Here is a 16,227-nt window from a genome sequence, read left to right on the forward strand (position 1 = left end):
GGGTTTGATCCCCAGCCACGCTCAGTGGCTTGGGATCTGGTGTTGCCGTGAGCTGTGGTGTAGGTTGCAGACGTGGCTCGGATCCCACATTGCTGTGGCTCTGGCACAGGCTGGTGGCTACAGCTCGATTGGACCCTTAGCCTGGGAACCTCCATCTGCCCCATGGGAGCGGCCCAAGAAATGGCAAAAAAAAGACAAAAACAAAAACAAAAAAACAATTATGAAATCAATGAAAACTCAGGTGGTTCAGTGCTACGGGACTATGGTAATGAGGCCCACAAAGTGGGATTCAGGCCTGCAGACTGTTTAGGTCTTGGCATCCAGGTCTGTCCTCTCCTGGAAGTTGGTTGATCTACGGATGCAGCTTCCCTCACTATCCAAAGCCGAGTCCTGCTCTCCCAGCAGGCTGAAGGGCTTCTCTACTTAATGGGTCAACAGCTGGCAGGATGGGGGCATCCGGATCCCTGAGGGCTGAGACAGGGCCCGAGACTCGGCTGGAAAGTCACTCACTTGCTCCTCTGCCGGAGCTCTCTCTGCTGCTCGGCATCCAGAGCTGAAGCTGGCCAGCCCTGCTTCTTCATTCGGGGTTCACGGGCTTGTATGTTCATGGCCCATCTTTCTGAAGCATCATAGACTTTTTGAACAAGAGCAATTTAACTGGCTATTTCAAACACTATTTTAAGATAAAAACAGGATGGAGCCAAATGCAAACAACCTTCATTTGCAGCTTTCATCTAAAATGTAGAGTTTTTTTTTTTTTTTTTTTTTTTGTCTCTTTAGGGCTGTACCTGTGGCATATGTAAGTTCCCAGGCTAGAGTTGGAGCTGCAGCTGCCGGCCTGTCACAGTGACAGCAACGCAGGATCTGAGCTGAGCCGTGTCTGCAACCTATACCACAGCTCACAGCAACACCCTATTAACCCACTGAGCGAGGCCAAGGATTGAATCTGCATCCTCATGGATAACAGTCAGATTTGTTACTGCTGAGTCACAACGGGAACTCCATAAAATGCAGTTGTTTAAAAAAACAAAACAAAAACCAACTCTGCCCCCCAGATCCCAAGAGGATCCACTTTGTCTGTCTTCGGAGGGTGCTGAGGCAACTGGAGAAATACACTGTACTAGGATTTTGTTTCCTGTTCTAGGGCCAGGCTGGGCTGCTCTGAAAGTTAAGTGACAAAACATGTACAGAGTACTAGGTGTGTACAAAACCCTTAACACATACAACTGTTAGCCTCTTTCCCCAGGACCCTGCAAATGCCTATTCAGATGTGGTGCCAGCAGGGCCAGAGGCCTGGTCTTGGTAAGGGGCCTTCAAGGTTTGTTTATCTGGGCTGGTTTGGGCTCTTGTTCAGCGACCCCCGTTGTGCACATGTGAAATCAAAGGATCAACAGGAAAACATCTCCTAAATTCTGAAGAGGGGAGAATCGGTCAAGTCTCAATGCATGGAGATGACCTCTCGGCTGAGTATTAAGCCACCGTGCTCAGCGCAACCTCGATTTGTCATTCTCTTCTTGATTCAAGTAGCTCCTCTTAATACTATTTAACCTAATTTAGACCCTGTCAAGAATGTCACCTTTATCATCCCCCCTCACAATTTAACAAGGTACTAGCACAATTTCTAGTTCTCAAAAGTCCACAGGTAACACCTGCTATTTCCTATCTATTCAGCAACTACCGTGTATGAGACCACACGGATTACAAAGATGAGCAAGAGATTTATTCACTGGCTGGAGGTTGTCAATAGTAATGACCAGAGAGGGGACCACATTTTTTCGCAAGCACCAATGGGAGGAGGTGCCTGCTCTCTTTCGTTGGCCGTGCCCACAGCATGTGGAAGTTCCCGGGCCCGGGATCAAATCCCGACCTGAGCCACTGCAGTGCCTATGCTGGATCCTTACTCTGCTGTGGCCCAAGTGAACTCCCAGGAGGTGCCTACTCTTGATGGAAGAAGAAAAAGAAAAAAAGGCGAGCTGACCCCGGTGATTACTGTCTTTGAGGGGAAGGCAGCGTTGGGCAGGCCCACAGGGGAAGGAAGAGTGGAGCCAGAGCCGCTCCAGACGCGCCCAGCGGAGCAGAAGCTGTGTGGCCCTTGGGAGCCGTACTTGGAAATGCGCAGCTGGATGTGATACGATGTTTTGGACCAACCCTTGCAGGCTGTCAGTGACTCGAGGTCACGGAGCCAGGGGATGTCACACTCGAGGCTGGGAAAGGCCCCGGGCGGTGGCGAGAGCCCAAGGGAGACTGCGGAGCAACACGGTGGCTTCGGGAAGAGAATTGTTTTTATTGAAGGACTCGGCAACAACCAAATCGCTTTTTCATTTTTTTAAAATCAAACACTTTATTGTCACATAACAAGCGCAAAAAATTCCCAAACACTTTAACGATACAATGAACGCAGTTATGAAGTCAATTATATACTACTCAAAGCCCCCAAAAGGTCAATCAGCTTAACGTTCCAAACATTTCCAGACGTGGTTTTTCAAAGCTACCTTTGGTTTTTGGAAAAACCAGTATGGAAGTCCATATACATTGACTGCATTGAACAACATTTGCTTCTATTAAGGTGTCCAACAACATTAGCTTACATCTGGCAAGTTGGAGCATGATTTGAAGTCATACACTGAAATACATACACAGGAGTTGCCCCCCGGGCTCCCGGCAGTGAGGAGCGAGGGCGGTGAAGGGGGAAGCAAAGGCCAGTCCGGGCTGTGGCGTTTCTCATTTTGTAACAGAGGTATGAGAGTTTAACACTAGAACACTGTCAAGTCATTAAGCTTCATGTTCCAAATGGTCTCTTGCTGAGGCTTGAGATGGGCACAAATGGTGGGGAAGATGAAGTCACGGAAGAGTTTTGAGCAACCAGATCCCAAAGATGCTCAAAGAGGGTAGGAAGGAGCAAGCTACAGTTTCCCATTGTTCTCACATTATTTCAGGGTGAAATTGTGAATCAGTTCGGATAAAATGTTCAAATATTTGCTTAGATTTTTACTCGGTTGCTCTATGAGAACCCTCATACATAGCAACGTTGAAACGTTCATTATAAAAAAGAGCGTACAAATAAATTCACAAAAAAGAGACAATTAATGTTGAGCAGCCAAAAAGTCATGGTTTATTATATCTGAAGAAATTTCATAATTCAAACACAACCAAACTGTACATTTTACAATCACATTCTATTTGTAAACAGTTAAAAGCCACTGACTTCTTTTGCATCTTAGGACACAAACAGTTAGAATCAAGGCAATGAAATGATGGCAAATTCTGTACTGTTAAAATTTTTACCCTTGTTTAGTCTCTCTTCTTTGACTAAGCAAGCATTATAATACCATTTGTGGGCAAAGAAAAAAAAAACAAAAACAAAAACAAAGGAAGGGAGGAGAGAAAGAAATTTTAAAAATGGTGTAACTCGTTAGTTCGCAACAACATTTAAAATTTTTTTTATACAACGAACAATTCTGTAGGCCCAATACCTTGGTTACAGTATGCATAGTTACGGATTTCGGCTTTAAGGTACAACAGTTAGACATGAACACAGTCACGAGAGAGCAGAAACATAGAGAGCCACTTGATGGGATTACAAAAATTATACCTACTGATTATTAGCAAACCATCATCACTCACTAATAAAAAGACAGCATCTGAAAGCAGAATCTCAAACTCCAGCTTTAAGCGTTTTTTTTGTTGTTTTTTTTTTTCTTTTTTCTTTTTTTTGGCAGAGAAAATTCTTTAACAGAGCAATATGTAGTATCAGTGCTAAAAGTTGGGGTTTTTCTTTCTTTCCTATAAGAAACTACAAGGAGGTTGGTTTTTTTTTTGTTTGTTTTTGTTTTTTTTTTTTTCCTTTTTTTTCCTTTTTTTTTTTTTTTTTAAACTGGGGAACTGGTTTTCCTGAGAACCATGCTCTTTGATTTAGGACAGGAATAGAAAAACAAAAGAACATGGCCAAATGCTGCTCCTTTTTCCCAGAGATAGAAAGCATCTTTTAAATCATCCTCCATTTTTTTTTTTGTCTTTTAATTATTTTTTTTTAAATGATGGAAGAGTAAACATTTTTTTTTTCTCAAAAAACAAAACAAAAAAATCTGTAAACAAGAAGGTTCAATGTGGGAACCTTCAAAACAAAATGGAAAGCCTATTCAAAGTGCAGGGCCCGTCCTGGGTGGCAGGTGGGCTGCAAGTCACAGCTGTGGCCACAGTTTTTCAAACTGCAGAGCGAAATTCTTTAGTTTTACAACATGAAAAAACTGGTGCAATACTTTCATTTATAGTCCTAAGTCAGTATCATAACTTGATCTTTTAAACTCCACGATACCACAATAAGGTAGGCAAACATCAAGGCATAGTAGAGAGCGCACACCTTTTAAGAACATCCTTGAGTAAACATTTACACTGGAACAGCTGCCCCCCCATATTGCCGATTAGACGGAGAGAACATCATTCAGTGCAAAGTTAAAAGCTCATTCATTATCAGCCCAAAAAATGGTTTTGCAAAAAGAAAAAAGAAAAGAGAAAGAATGAATGGAGGGAGGGGGAGGGGCTAGAAAGGGGGAAAAAAAAAAGAACTCAAAGGCTAAACATGATGAATATACACAAGTGAGCTCATTCTATACGGTTTAGCATGTATGGCGCTATTTGGGAGTGTAAATAGATAGATACCTTTTCACATTATAATATTGGCCTGCATGATTCAAGTATTCAAACTGATATGTTTCAGGGAAAACAAAGTGGAAAATGTGCAGAGAATAGCTGTTCCCACAGGTGGCCCCTGGCTGCAGGCGGCGAGCCCGACTTAGTGCTCCTTTCTTTCTCATCTTGAGGTCGCAGTCCGGGAGTCTAGTCTACACTGTTACATGGACTCTCCACCCCCACCCAGGTGGTCAACAGAAAGAAAAGCATTAATGGGGGATGGGCTGCTAATTCCCCGGGGGTCGCTGCTGCTCGGAGGACCCCACAGGCTTGTGGAATAATGTGGGGTCCCCCAGAGGGAAGTGCCATGAAGGTCTCCACAGTTAGTTCCCGACAGCCCAGCACCATTCCAGTGATTGAGATCGGTCCGGCTGGAGAATGAGTGGGAACAGTCGAGGGAGCCCAGCCGGCTCTGGCTGGACCCGAGAGACTGCCAGCTGGGAGAAGGGGTCAGAGACTGACTTTGTGCAAAGAAACGACTGATCTCCTCTTCACTGGCAAACTCAGCAAGAATAGTAGTGTTCCCCAGTACACACCTGGAGGAGAGAGACACAAGCAGGCCTGGTGAAGACTCGGGCCGTCTGAGGGGTCTGACTGAGCCACACGGGTCAGGGGCAGCTCTGAATCTCTGCTGAAAAAGCAATGGATGCGCGAGGGCGAGCAGGGAGGGAGCAGGGAGAGCACACAAGGACCCAGCGCCCAGGAGTCCGCACAGCACCAGGGCTCTCCAGGCCCAGACATGCCACCCGGTGCCTCTTCAGCCTCAGGATCATGTCTTTTTGTCTCCTAAGAAAGGCTTGTCTAGAGCCATTCTGATCTGAGATGATGCCCCCCTCCCCCTTCTGAGTACTGTCCAAGATACTGTGAGGCGGCTGCTGCTGTTATGGGACTTCAAGAGCTGGGCCGGCCCAGAGATGGAGCACTGTGCCATGAATTGCACCCCCCTCCCTCCATGGGAACCCTAATGGGAGATTTCTACACTTGCAATACCAAGGGCACTTTCCAGGTGCCAAGTGCAGAATGGCCAACTTACATGTGCAGAGACTTTTGTGCCTTCACTACCTCTTCTTTTGAACTGTAACGGACCAAAGCATTTCCATGTGGGAGGTTCAGGTGGAATGTTATCAGTGGGCCATGCTGCATGCACAGAGTACGCAGAGTTGAGCCATCGATCTAGGAAACAGAGCATGGGACCTGCCAGTTAGACACACTGCCACAAGGACCATCCAGGGAGGTGGTCCCAGGCTGGTCCTTTCACTCTCGCCCAAGGTTCGTTTTTGTTTGTTTGTTTTTCAGGGCCATACCCGCAGCATACGGAGGTTCCCAGGCTGGGGGTTGAATCAGAGCTGTAGCTGCCGGCCTACGCCAAGGCCAGAGCAACACAGGATCCGAGTCATGTCTGCGACCTACACCACAGCTCACGCAACGCCGGATCCTTACCCCACTGAACGAGGCCAGGGATGGCACCCGCGTTCATGGATACCAGTTGGGTTCATCACTGCTGAGCCACAGTGGAACTCCTCACCCAAGGTTCTTTACTGGGATGCGACTGCTGTGATGAGGTAGTGTCCCGTCCCCCCAACCTTCGCTGGTCCCGGAGCCATACCTCTGTGGCCTCTAGACTCCTGGACACTCCCCAGAGCCCCAATTCCTTAGTCACTGCCCCTGCTGTGGCTTCCTGTCTTCCGTCTTCCCTGCCCTGAGGACAGGACTCATGAAGGCACTGCTCCCTGGGGATGATGGGGGTGGGCTCTTAACACACAGCCTCCCGAGGAGGGGGCAGTCCAGGGACTAAGAAAACGTTCTAATCTAAAAGGGCATACAAGGACCATCTGCACCACAGTCATCTGAACGCCCTTATAAAAATACAGATCCCTGATCCCAGCTCAGATCTACTAAAGGAGAGTCTCTGGGGTGAGACGCAATTCCCGTGCATTTTACAGTGTCAAAAACCACTGCATCAGACCACCAGGCTGCCTGAGGCATCTAAAAACCACCCTCTGCTATTTCGGCTGCCTGGCCTTGACGTCTGCTTAGCACCACTTCGAAGGCCTGGCCAGTACCCCTCTCAGACAAGAATGGAAACCTTTGCTTCCATGCTACCTGGCGTAGCCACATAAACCAGGATACAGGATATTCTTACCTGAGGTGTAAGGTTTTTTAGAACAAGCCAATTTGTTATTCTCCCTGAGCTGCTCTCACCCCAGCTGGAACCTAAACAAGGAAGGAAACGGAAAGTCAGTTTTCCAAGTGACTCTTCACGCAGTCAGACTAGAGACGTTCGGGAGGATCGCCTGGGCTCCTGGAGTTCTCTTCTTTTTTTTTTTTTTCAGCAGCCCCCTCAGCATATGGAAGCTGCTGGGCCAGGGATCGAATCTGAGCTGAAGCTGTGACTTAACGCCACAGCGGCAGCAACACCAGGTGCATAACTCACGGTGCCACAGTGGGAACTCCCCTTCTCTTCCTTCTTACTCACCAGCACCGTGGGGTATCTCCTTCCTAGGCCCAAATGCCCAGAGCACTCCAGCTCTGACTAGGCGTTAATCCCTGGGGCATGCAGCTCTGTGTCTGGGGAGAGTGGGTTCAGAGGGCTCCCAGCTCAACATGTGGCAGGCTAACGAACCAAAGGCCAGATGGCTCTGGGACCTTCCCATTTATAAAGGTACAACTCTCTCAAAATGGTAGCCTCTGGGAAACAGGCTCAGTTTGTGATGCTCGCAGCTACTGATCCGCGGCTTTGCATGCACATCCCACAGACTGTGCAGTACGAAGGGGATTTCAGGGTTTGCCATCATCCAGACATTCCTGATTTTAGTCTGGGCCACCACAGGGGCTCCTCATCTGACCTTCCTGCCCAGCCTCAGGGCACCCTCTCTTTCCAAGCAGCAGAGCAATAAAACACGATCACGTGGAGAAAAGGGAACCCTTCTGCACTGTTGGTGGGAACATAAGCTGGTACAACCACTAGGGAGAACAGTATGGAGGTACCTTAGAAAACCATACATAGAACCAGCATATGACCCAGCAAGCCCACTTTTGGACATACATTCAGACAAAACTTTCCTTAAAAAAGACACATGCACCCGCATGTTCATTGCAGCTCTATTCACAATAGCCAAGACATGGAAACAACCCAAATGTCCATTGACAGATGACTGGATTAGGAAGATGGGGTATACATACACAATGGAATACTCCTCAGCCATAAAAAAAGAACAACATAATGCCATTTGCAGCAACATGGATGGAACTAGAGACTCTCACACCAAGTGAAGTCAGTCAGAAGGAGAAAGACAAATACCATATGATATCACTTACATCTGGAATCTAATATATGGCCCAAATGAATCTTTCCACAGAAAAGAAAATCATGGACTTGGAGAACAGACTTGTGGTTGCCTAGGGGGAGGGAATGGGATGGATGGGGAGCTTGGGGTTCATAGATGCAGACTATTGCCTTTGGAATGGATTAGCAATGAGATCCTGCTGGGTAGCACTGGGAACTATGTCTGGTCACTTATGATGGAGCCTGATAATGGGAAAAAAAGAAGGTATACATGTATGTGTAACTGGGTCGCCATGCCGTACAGTAGGGAAAAAAAATGTATTGGGGAAATAACGACACAAAAACATTAAACAAACGAAAAAACCCCATCACGTCATCCCATCGACAAGCCATTTAAAACCACCTCACAGAGACTTGGGGGTGGCTTCGGAAGATGGCTGCATGACACAGCTCAGCCTACACAACTCTCGCAGAACACTGCCCGCTCCCCCACACTCTCACTCCAACAGGGAGCCCTCCTGCTTTTCCAAATCTCTGCCGTGGCAGGTACTGCTCCCTCTGCTTACCTGGCTGACTCTTACAGGCTTCCTGACCACACTCCACTCCACCAGCCTTCCTAAAGGTAGGGGCTCCCAGGCCACTTCTATTATCTCTCCCCCCTATCGTGCACCACCAGTCACTTAGCTGACACCCAGAAGATGTCTGTGACCTCAAAGAACCACTGACATGACACCAATTATATGAATTTGCATTTGGCAGCTTGGAACAGACTCAAGTGTGCTTTTCCCATAATTAAAACTTTCCCTCAAAGGAAACACTACAAGTTTTATTTCAGCCAATCACCTGTCTAAAGATCAGAGATTTATTACTGAGGTTTTACTACCATTTTCAGCCTGGAGATGAGAAAGTTTGGTACATTTTGGGGACAGGGAAGAATGAAGGATCAGACCATTATCTCCTGGGCGAGCTGGCAGACAAGCTCTGAACTCCACTTGTGCTGTGTATGGTGTAGGCTGGGGGAGGCGGGTGAGGACCTGAAGCCAGTATAAACCCAGAGCTAGTCATCTAGAGAAGGGAGGGAGACGTCTGACCCAGTCGGCCTGGGGCAGTCTGCTTTCAGGAGTCACTAACAGCATGTCCCTTTCACTCGCAAATGTCTCTATTTAATCAACACTTTTTTACGATGATCCTAAGTACAGGCCAAGCTTTCGCCAAACAGACCCCATTCTTAAAGGCCCAGATGAGCTGCTCCCACCTTCCCCAGGCTTGTCAGGCTTCTGCTCATGTGACATGGCACTATCTGATGCCTGCCAAGAGCAGGAAGTCACTATATCCACTGAGATGAGCTCCTGAGGAGTTTCTAAAGGAAAGGAGATTCTCATTCCATTAACTTGACCACTAACTGCTGTGTGTGTGTCTTTGGGGAAACGATAAGGGGGCAAAATTAGTAAAATTTAAGACTCTCAAAAGCATGGAAATTGCAAGAGGTAGCAATGAACTAGGAATGTTATGGTTTTTATTTAAGTGCCAATCCTATTTTAGAGGGGAGAATGCAACAGTCTGCTATTTAGGTCTCTGTTAAATTGGACTGGTTAGCGTTCAGCAAATAAAACCACATGAAACCACCTTATGCACATCACCTTACCTGGGGTATACCTGGCGTCAGAATTTCCCCATCCTCCACCTACACGAAGGGGAGAATTATCCCACGTAGACAAGGGTGGCTTCTGACCAGTCAGTCCCGGAGGTGGGCGGGACGGAGCAGTGATGTTTTTAGGTGGCAAAGGGACCTTCCACAGCTCATGAGCCAGAGAGGTGTTTGTAACTGAACCAGGAGACCATGTCAATTTGGAATCACTATTTCTGGCTACTCGAAAGAAAAAAACCAAGTTAGGGAGAGGAGAGAGAAATGCTTTCCAAAAAGAAAAATTGTGAAAAATGACAATGTCCGTTCCCCTACTAAAAGCAAATCATATAAAAGAAACCAACAAAAATCCCCAAATCAAACTAAACTGCCAGAGAAAAACAAAAAGGGAAAAGGAAACTGCTCCCTTCGCCTCAAAACAGACGTTTGGTCTATTATTAAAACAATTAAGACCTGTGCAACTCTTAGTCCAGTGCACAAAACTACACGTAACACTGCCCTGAACTGCTCTAAAATAGCAACTGGGAATTCCTTACCTTACTTAACAAGCATAATGAGTCACCCAGGACTGGCTCTTAGGGCATTAGATTTTAGCACTTTGTTGTGTACTCCTGAAAAAATGGCTACAAAAATTGCCCCAGCTCAGGGAGTCCTCACAGCAGACATTCCCCGGACGGCTGGGCGCTTGATGTGCGCTCGCTACGTCTGATCTTCACACACATTCTACTGAGGTCCAGAGAGGTTATGCAACTTGCCTATGGGTCCAGCGCCCAGCCAGGCACACAGAAAACGCAATCAAAGTAACACTACTAAAACGAGGAGGGAGAAGGGGATAGATAATTTTGTAACATTCATCAGCATCAACTATTTATTCATCAAGGGCATGTCCTTACGTCAGAACATCCCCAAGTGTGACGGCAAGACTGGTCAGCAGAGTTTATTACTGGTCTGAGACTGTCCAAGAACAGAAACGCAGAGCGGGCGTTTGCAAACTCTGCCAGCCATCTGACACCGCCCTTCACTCCCAAGTGTGTCCTCATTTCTCTAGCATTTCCAAGCTCAGATTTACTATATTTTAGAAAAGTTATGTCTGCAAAGGACTGGGTATTAAAAAAACAAAAGGGCCTTTACTGCAAATAGTTGAGAACTACTGTTTTGAATTAAATTACATTTAACTACAGAGCAGAGATGGCTCTCAGATGAAGAGAGGCTATTTGGTAAAAGCTGATTATTCTGGTAAATGACTGCTGGATATAGTACATTTTAAAAGGGTGTTAAACATAGTTTACATTAAAACATATAGTACATTTTAATGTTAACATATAGCACATTTTAAAAGGGTATTAAAAATATTTTCCCTGGCTCAGAAATATACTCTCTTGGCTCCTTGAAAAGACGACTTTAGGGCAAAAGAGGAAGGATTAAACACAACAGCCCCGGCCCAGGTCTGATGACCACGACCTCCGACAGAGCCTCAGCAGCCCGGGACGAGGCCCACCTGAAGTGCTTTGTGCTGTACTGCTGAGGGGAACGTTGTAGTTGGAGGCACGAATGGATGACCAGGCACTAGTTGAAGGCAGCGTGGTGTTCAAGGATGAGGATGACCCTACGTGGGGGAAGAGCCCAATTAGTCATCCCCAGAACACAGGACGTGGTGTTTTCAAATAAGCAAAGGCAGCCAGTGACACTGCAAGGCTATGGCCCAAGAAAGGAAACGGGCCTGATCGGGGCCACGGGGACAGTGCCCACGCCTGCAGCCTCCCTCTTGCCTTCCAAGCAGCACGTGGAGAGCTTCCTCGCTGTCTTCACCATGGCTCAGAAGAGGCATCCCTCCCACCTCGTCTTCCTCCCCCATAACTGCCTGTGAGAATCCACTCGGCCAGGAGACACAGCCTGAGACCCGGGGCAGGACCTGCTCTGCTCTCAGCACCGGGCTCCTCGAGGAGCTCCCAGCTCCTGTCTCTGAACACCAGTGACTTCTTCCCAGACAGACAGCTCACCAAGGTGCACGGGCATTACCGTGAGCCAGGCCTTTGTCCTCCCTCCTCGTGCCCCACACTCAGTCTCCAAAACCTGGCCTGCCTTCCTATTTTTTAGAAATCCCCTCGACCACTAACTCTTCTTTAGCTCCAGACTCAAGCAGTACGTGGATCACTGTAACAGCTCCTGCTGCCAGATTCACTAACTACCAGGCTGTGAGGTTTTATGGTTGGCTCTGTCCATGTTCTCCTGCGAAAAGTAGTGGCTTTAACTATTTCTATACACAGTTGTCTGCTAAATTCAGCTGTTTTAGAATAATGAGGACTCTTATCTCACCACTGTGATATGGCAAACACCTGTGAACAAATTATGTATTTAATGGAAAATGTTGACTGTTTCACATTTTATCATAAACTGTTTAAAGGGCTAGCTACAAGGATATATGTTACAGCAAGAGAAGTTATCTTCATTCATTTCATTCACCTTTCTTCTACTGCATGCATGGAATACTTGTACATGCCTGGGGTGAAAAACAACCAGGGGGTAGTTGAGGAAGATTTTATTTGCTAACCTACTAAAAAGTGCATTTGGACTGTAGGGGCCATTCAATTGTTCTTATTTTCACTCTCTGAGAGACAAAGCCAACTGCTTCTCCAGAGGGAAGCTCTTTAATATCCAGGGTGTGTAAACAAACACCAATATAGCATCTTTGATAAGAAACACCCATTTCTTAAAAAGCACAATAATGAAACTTGTTATGAACTAGGTAACAACCTTCAGGTAGTTGTCTTTTGGGGGGGGGGGGGCCTCACCCGTGGCATACGGAAGTTCCCAGCCACAGCAACACAGGATCTGAGCTGAGTCTGCGACCTACAGCACAGCTCACACCAACGCCAGATCCTTCACCCACGGAGCGAGGCCAGGGATCGAACCCGCAACCTCATGGTTCCTAGTGGAGTTCATTAACCACTGAGCCACAACAGGAACTCCAACCTTCACTTATTAGTACAGTTACTGAAAAGCGAGTGTCTGTTGGTCCTTCGTGTTGATTCACTAAGTTAATACACATGTTTACCATATCAAGTGATAATAAATCCTCCTCATTTTTAAAGTGGCTCTGAGTCACCCAGGGGAAACCAAGAATTCTGTTATAGCTGTCTGGAGCCCTCTGGAGGTGAGGTGCTGTGGTGTGTAGGGAGTGTCTCTTATCGCGGAGTTTCCCACAGACTTTGAGCCATTCTGACAATCTCCTGCATCATCATCACTTACCACTGTTCCTGTCCCTGAGGTGGTCAACTTCCCGCACAGTATTAATTGAAAGATTGTTTATGACACTGCCAGGAGTGACGTAAGGGTCAGTTTCAGGGTCAATGTTTGGATAACCTTTCCATGGTTCACCAGGGCGAAATTCTGGAAATAAAAATGTAAAATTAGTTCAGGCTTAGTCATCATCTAAAAATTCATTACTAATTACCCAAAAGTTTTATTCCTGTAGTTTATGCAAGTCTCAAATCTTTTTCAATATTCTCAAATTATTTTCCAATACCCTAACAGGCTGACATGATATCATATTTAATAAAAGCTTTTATTAATTTGAATAACTTGCAAGTTTTTGCATGAAGTAGTATCTCTTAGGTTTATATATTCTTAAACAGTAACATTTTATTTTTATTTATTTATTTAATTTATTTAATTTATTTGTCATCTTTTGTATTTTTAGGGCTGCACCCGCGGCATATGGAGGTTCCCAGGCTAGGGGTCTAAACAGGAACATTTTAAAGTGCCTTCAGCAATTTATGTAGGACACAGCAAGTCCAGGGCGCATTTCTGGCGATTCCTCAGTACATGGAAATTCTGCCACATCAGTCCCCAGACACAACTGGAGAAGATCAATCGGTGAAGGTTTATACCACGCTTCGTGTGGGCCAGTGGGACGAATCCCACCTTCGAAGCTTGGCGACAAAGGCACCAGTAAAGGGCCAGGTTCACCCGGCAGCCCAGGACCTGCGGCTCAACTTCTCCCTCATTTCCGCACTCTTCCTCATCCCTAGTGTAGTTTCAGGCCGATCACCCCAAAGCGGGGCCAAATCACTGGTATGTCTAGAGGTGTCCGAGTCTGAATGGAAAGAAATTCTCATGAAAGGAGCTGTCAGCATCTTACCTGGTGGCCAATTAACACTGCTAGAGCCGTTAGGCGATTTGGCACGTGGCCAGCCATCTCCTATTGAACCTGGAGGACTGGCTGGTGAAGTACTGCTGTTCATAAAGTCGTAGGGAACAAATGGAGACTCTTCCAGCCGGAAACCACTTGAAATAGCACCTAAAAAGGGAAAATGATGAGCACATGTGAGTTAAATGTGAGCAACACACACCAGCGCATTTATTTCTTATAGTGTGTCAAACACAGTAAGAAAGCTTTCTCTTAGATCTGGGGGTTCCAAACTGTGTTGCGTAGATTATGTGAAGATGTGAGGAGGAAAGAAAGTCCTGTGCTTTCTTCCAGATGTCAATCAGTTCCACTCTCTGAAACCAAAGGGGTCCTCACCCTCAGGGACTCTAACCAAAAGCCAAGCAAACGGGCACAGAGCAGGAGGAGACAGTGTGTGGCAGTGGCGGGGGCGAGGGCCGGCCTGGAAAGTCGGGTAGAAAGGTTCTAGGCAGTGGGTCTGGCATCACAAAGAACTGCGGAGAACAACTGCTTGGCACGTTTGAGGAACTGAAAGATCACTTTGCCCGAAAAACAGTAAACAGCAGAGTGAACAACACGAAGGAGTGGGGCCCCAATCCTGAAGGACGGGAAGGACCACGTACATTTTGTCCTAAAAGCTAGGAGTTCAAAGATCCTGGGATGAGGTGTGCACTCTAGCTGCCCCCACCCTGCCACTCCAGTCTGGCCGATGCCCTGCCTAGTCACTGAGGGCATCGGGATTTGCAAGGCCCTCACGCAGGGTTCTGTAGGACTCAGCAAGGAGTTCTTCATACTGAAGGGTTTTAGGAAGGAGAGTAAATAATCCTATTTGTTTTGAGGTAACTCTGGCTACGAATGAAAGGAAACAGGGAGACCATTAGGAGGCCAGGATAGTGAGACACAGTGGATGTTTAATCTATAGACTTTGGAAGCGGAATGGGCGCTATGCACAGATGGACTGGATGTCAAGATTGGAGAATGGAAGACATCAAGGATATCTCTTAGACCCAAATAGCCACCAAGTGATGAATGCATAAACAAACTGTGGTAGAGATGAACCAATTTGACTGTAAAAAGGAAGCACATATGCATGCTACAACATGCACCATGCTTGACACTAAGCCAAAAACGCCAGTCATAAAAAACCAGGTATTACATGCTTCCGCTAATAAGACATGCCCAGTATAGACCAATCTATAGGAAACAAAAATACTGGTTTTTACGTATGGCTAGGAGAGGTGGGAAGATGGAAGTGGGAGGAGTGACACCTGGAGGGTTCTTCTAGGGTAAGGAAAATGTTCAAAAATTGACTGTGTGATGGATCATGTAACTGAGAATATACTGAAAGCCACAGAATTGTACCCTTTAAAAGGAGCAATTGTATTATATGTAAATTATCGCAATAACTTTTTTCAAAAGGGAGAATGACTCTTAAGTCTCTAGCTTCAATGACATGATGGAAAGAGGTTAACAATTTCTGGAACGGGGTGCAGCAAGGGCGAAGCAAGTGACGCTGAGCAGGACGCTGTGGAGTCCTCCAGCATACAAAACACTTTCCCTGTATCCCATTGCTTTTTCGTAGGAAAAAAAGGTTTCAACCTCCTAGACCATCCCTAAGTTCCGAAGGGCAGATTCAAACAGTTACTAAATAGGGGAGTGAGGGAATGCAGAAACAAAGGAAAGGCAGTCAAGAAATATAAGTGCAGCCCGGGGAAGGCCCTGGTTCCTCTGCAAAGGAATACACAACAATCTGACAGTGAGTTCTTCTACAGAAACTACGTTCCCCCCAGGGGGAGGATGGTAATTTGGGGCTGATCCCAAGCACTGGACCTCAGACTGGTTGGAAGGAAGAAGACGAACCTGAGATTCCTGGAACAGCACCCTGTCACCTCCCTACCAGGCAGAGGTCGGTCACATGCCCATAGCCCTCCTCCCAAATGTTGCCTATAAAAACTTCCCTTGAAAGTCATAGGGGAGTTTGGGTTTTTTGAGCACAGCTGTCTCTTCTCTCTGCTTGGCCCTGCAATAAACCTTTCATTGTGCCAAAGTCCGATGTTTCAGTTTGGCCTCACTATGCTTCGGGCACACAAACTTGATTTGATAACAAAAGGAAAAACTAAGTGTCATTTGAATTGAGTGACTGGTCATTAACTATCATTACAGAGAAGAGGGAAGACCTGAGCCACTCTCTCTCCTTTTCGCCTAATGCATTCTTTACTTGGAGCCGAATAACACTGAGCTAATCAGTGGGTAATCACTGTTGAACTTTTGGAAATAAAGAATTAGAATTTGCTATGAGGTAGATATTTTGTCTTGCTTGCAAATAATCTGCTCAAATAATTTATCTTATTCTTTGGATAGCTCTGGCTTCTATTTATTATCTTTCAAGTTCAGTATCAAGGTCAAGGAATGAAGCAAGCCACATTTTTAGTAAGATAC

General features: G+C 46.3%; 1 protein-coding gene across 25 annotated transcripts in view; it reads right to left on the bottom strand.

Annotated features, from left to right (window-relative positions):
• Positions 1-2,321: 2,321 nt before the first annotated feature.
• The window catches only part of TNRC6A (trinucleotide repeat containing 6A), a 244,869-nt gene continuing 230,963 nt past the window's right edge, over positions 2,322-16,227 (bottom strand). For 9 of the 25 annotated variants that reach the window (XM_021081320.1, XM_021081316.1, XM_021081324.1 and 6 more), the window contains 7 exons: positions 13,762-13,920; positions 12,870-13,010; positions 11,119-11,226; positions 9,621-9,842; positions 6,833-6,903; positions 5,723-5,862; positions 3,811-5,225 (listed from right to left, as the gene is read on the bottom strand). In XM_021081320.1, coding sequence (XP_020936979.1) covers positions 4,850-5,225; positions 5,723-5,862; positions 6,833-6,903; positions 9,621-9,842; positions 11,119-11,226; positions 12,870-13,010; positions 13,762-13,920 — 1,217 coding nt within the window. In that variant the 3' untranslated portion in view covers positions 3,811-4,849. Of the gene's footprint in view, positions 5,226-5,722; positions 5,863-6,295; positions 6,420-6,832; positions 6,904-9,620; positions 9,843-11,118; positions 11,227-12,869; positions 13,011-13,761; positions 13,921-16,227 lie in introns of all 25 variants that reach the window. The other 16 variants (XM_021081330.1, XM_021081325.1, XM_021081328.1 and 13 more) reach the window with 5 other exon arrangements.

The sequence above is a fragment of the Sus scrofa genome, unplaced genomic scaffold, assembly GCF_000003025.6.
Source record: "Sus scrofa isolate TJ Tabasco breed Duroc unplaced genomic scaffold, Sscrofa11.1 Contig1431, whole genome shotgun sequence".
NCBI lineage: Eukaryota > Metazoa > Chordata > Mammalia > Artiodactyla > Suidae > Sus > Sus scrofa.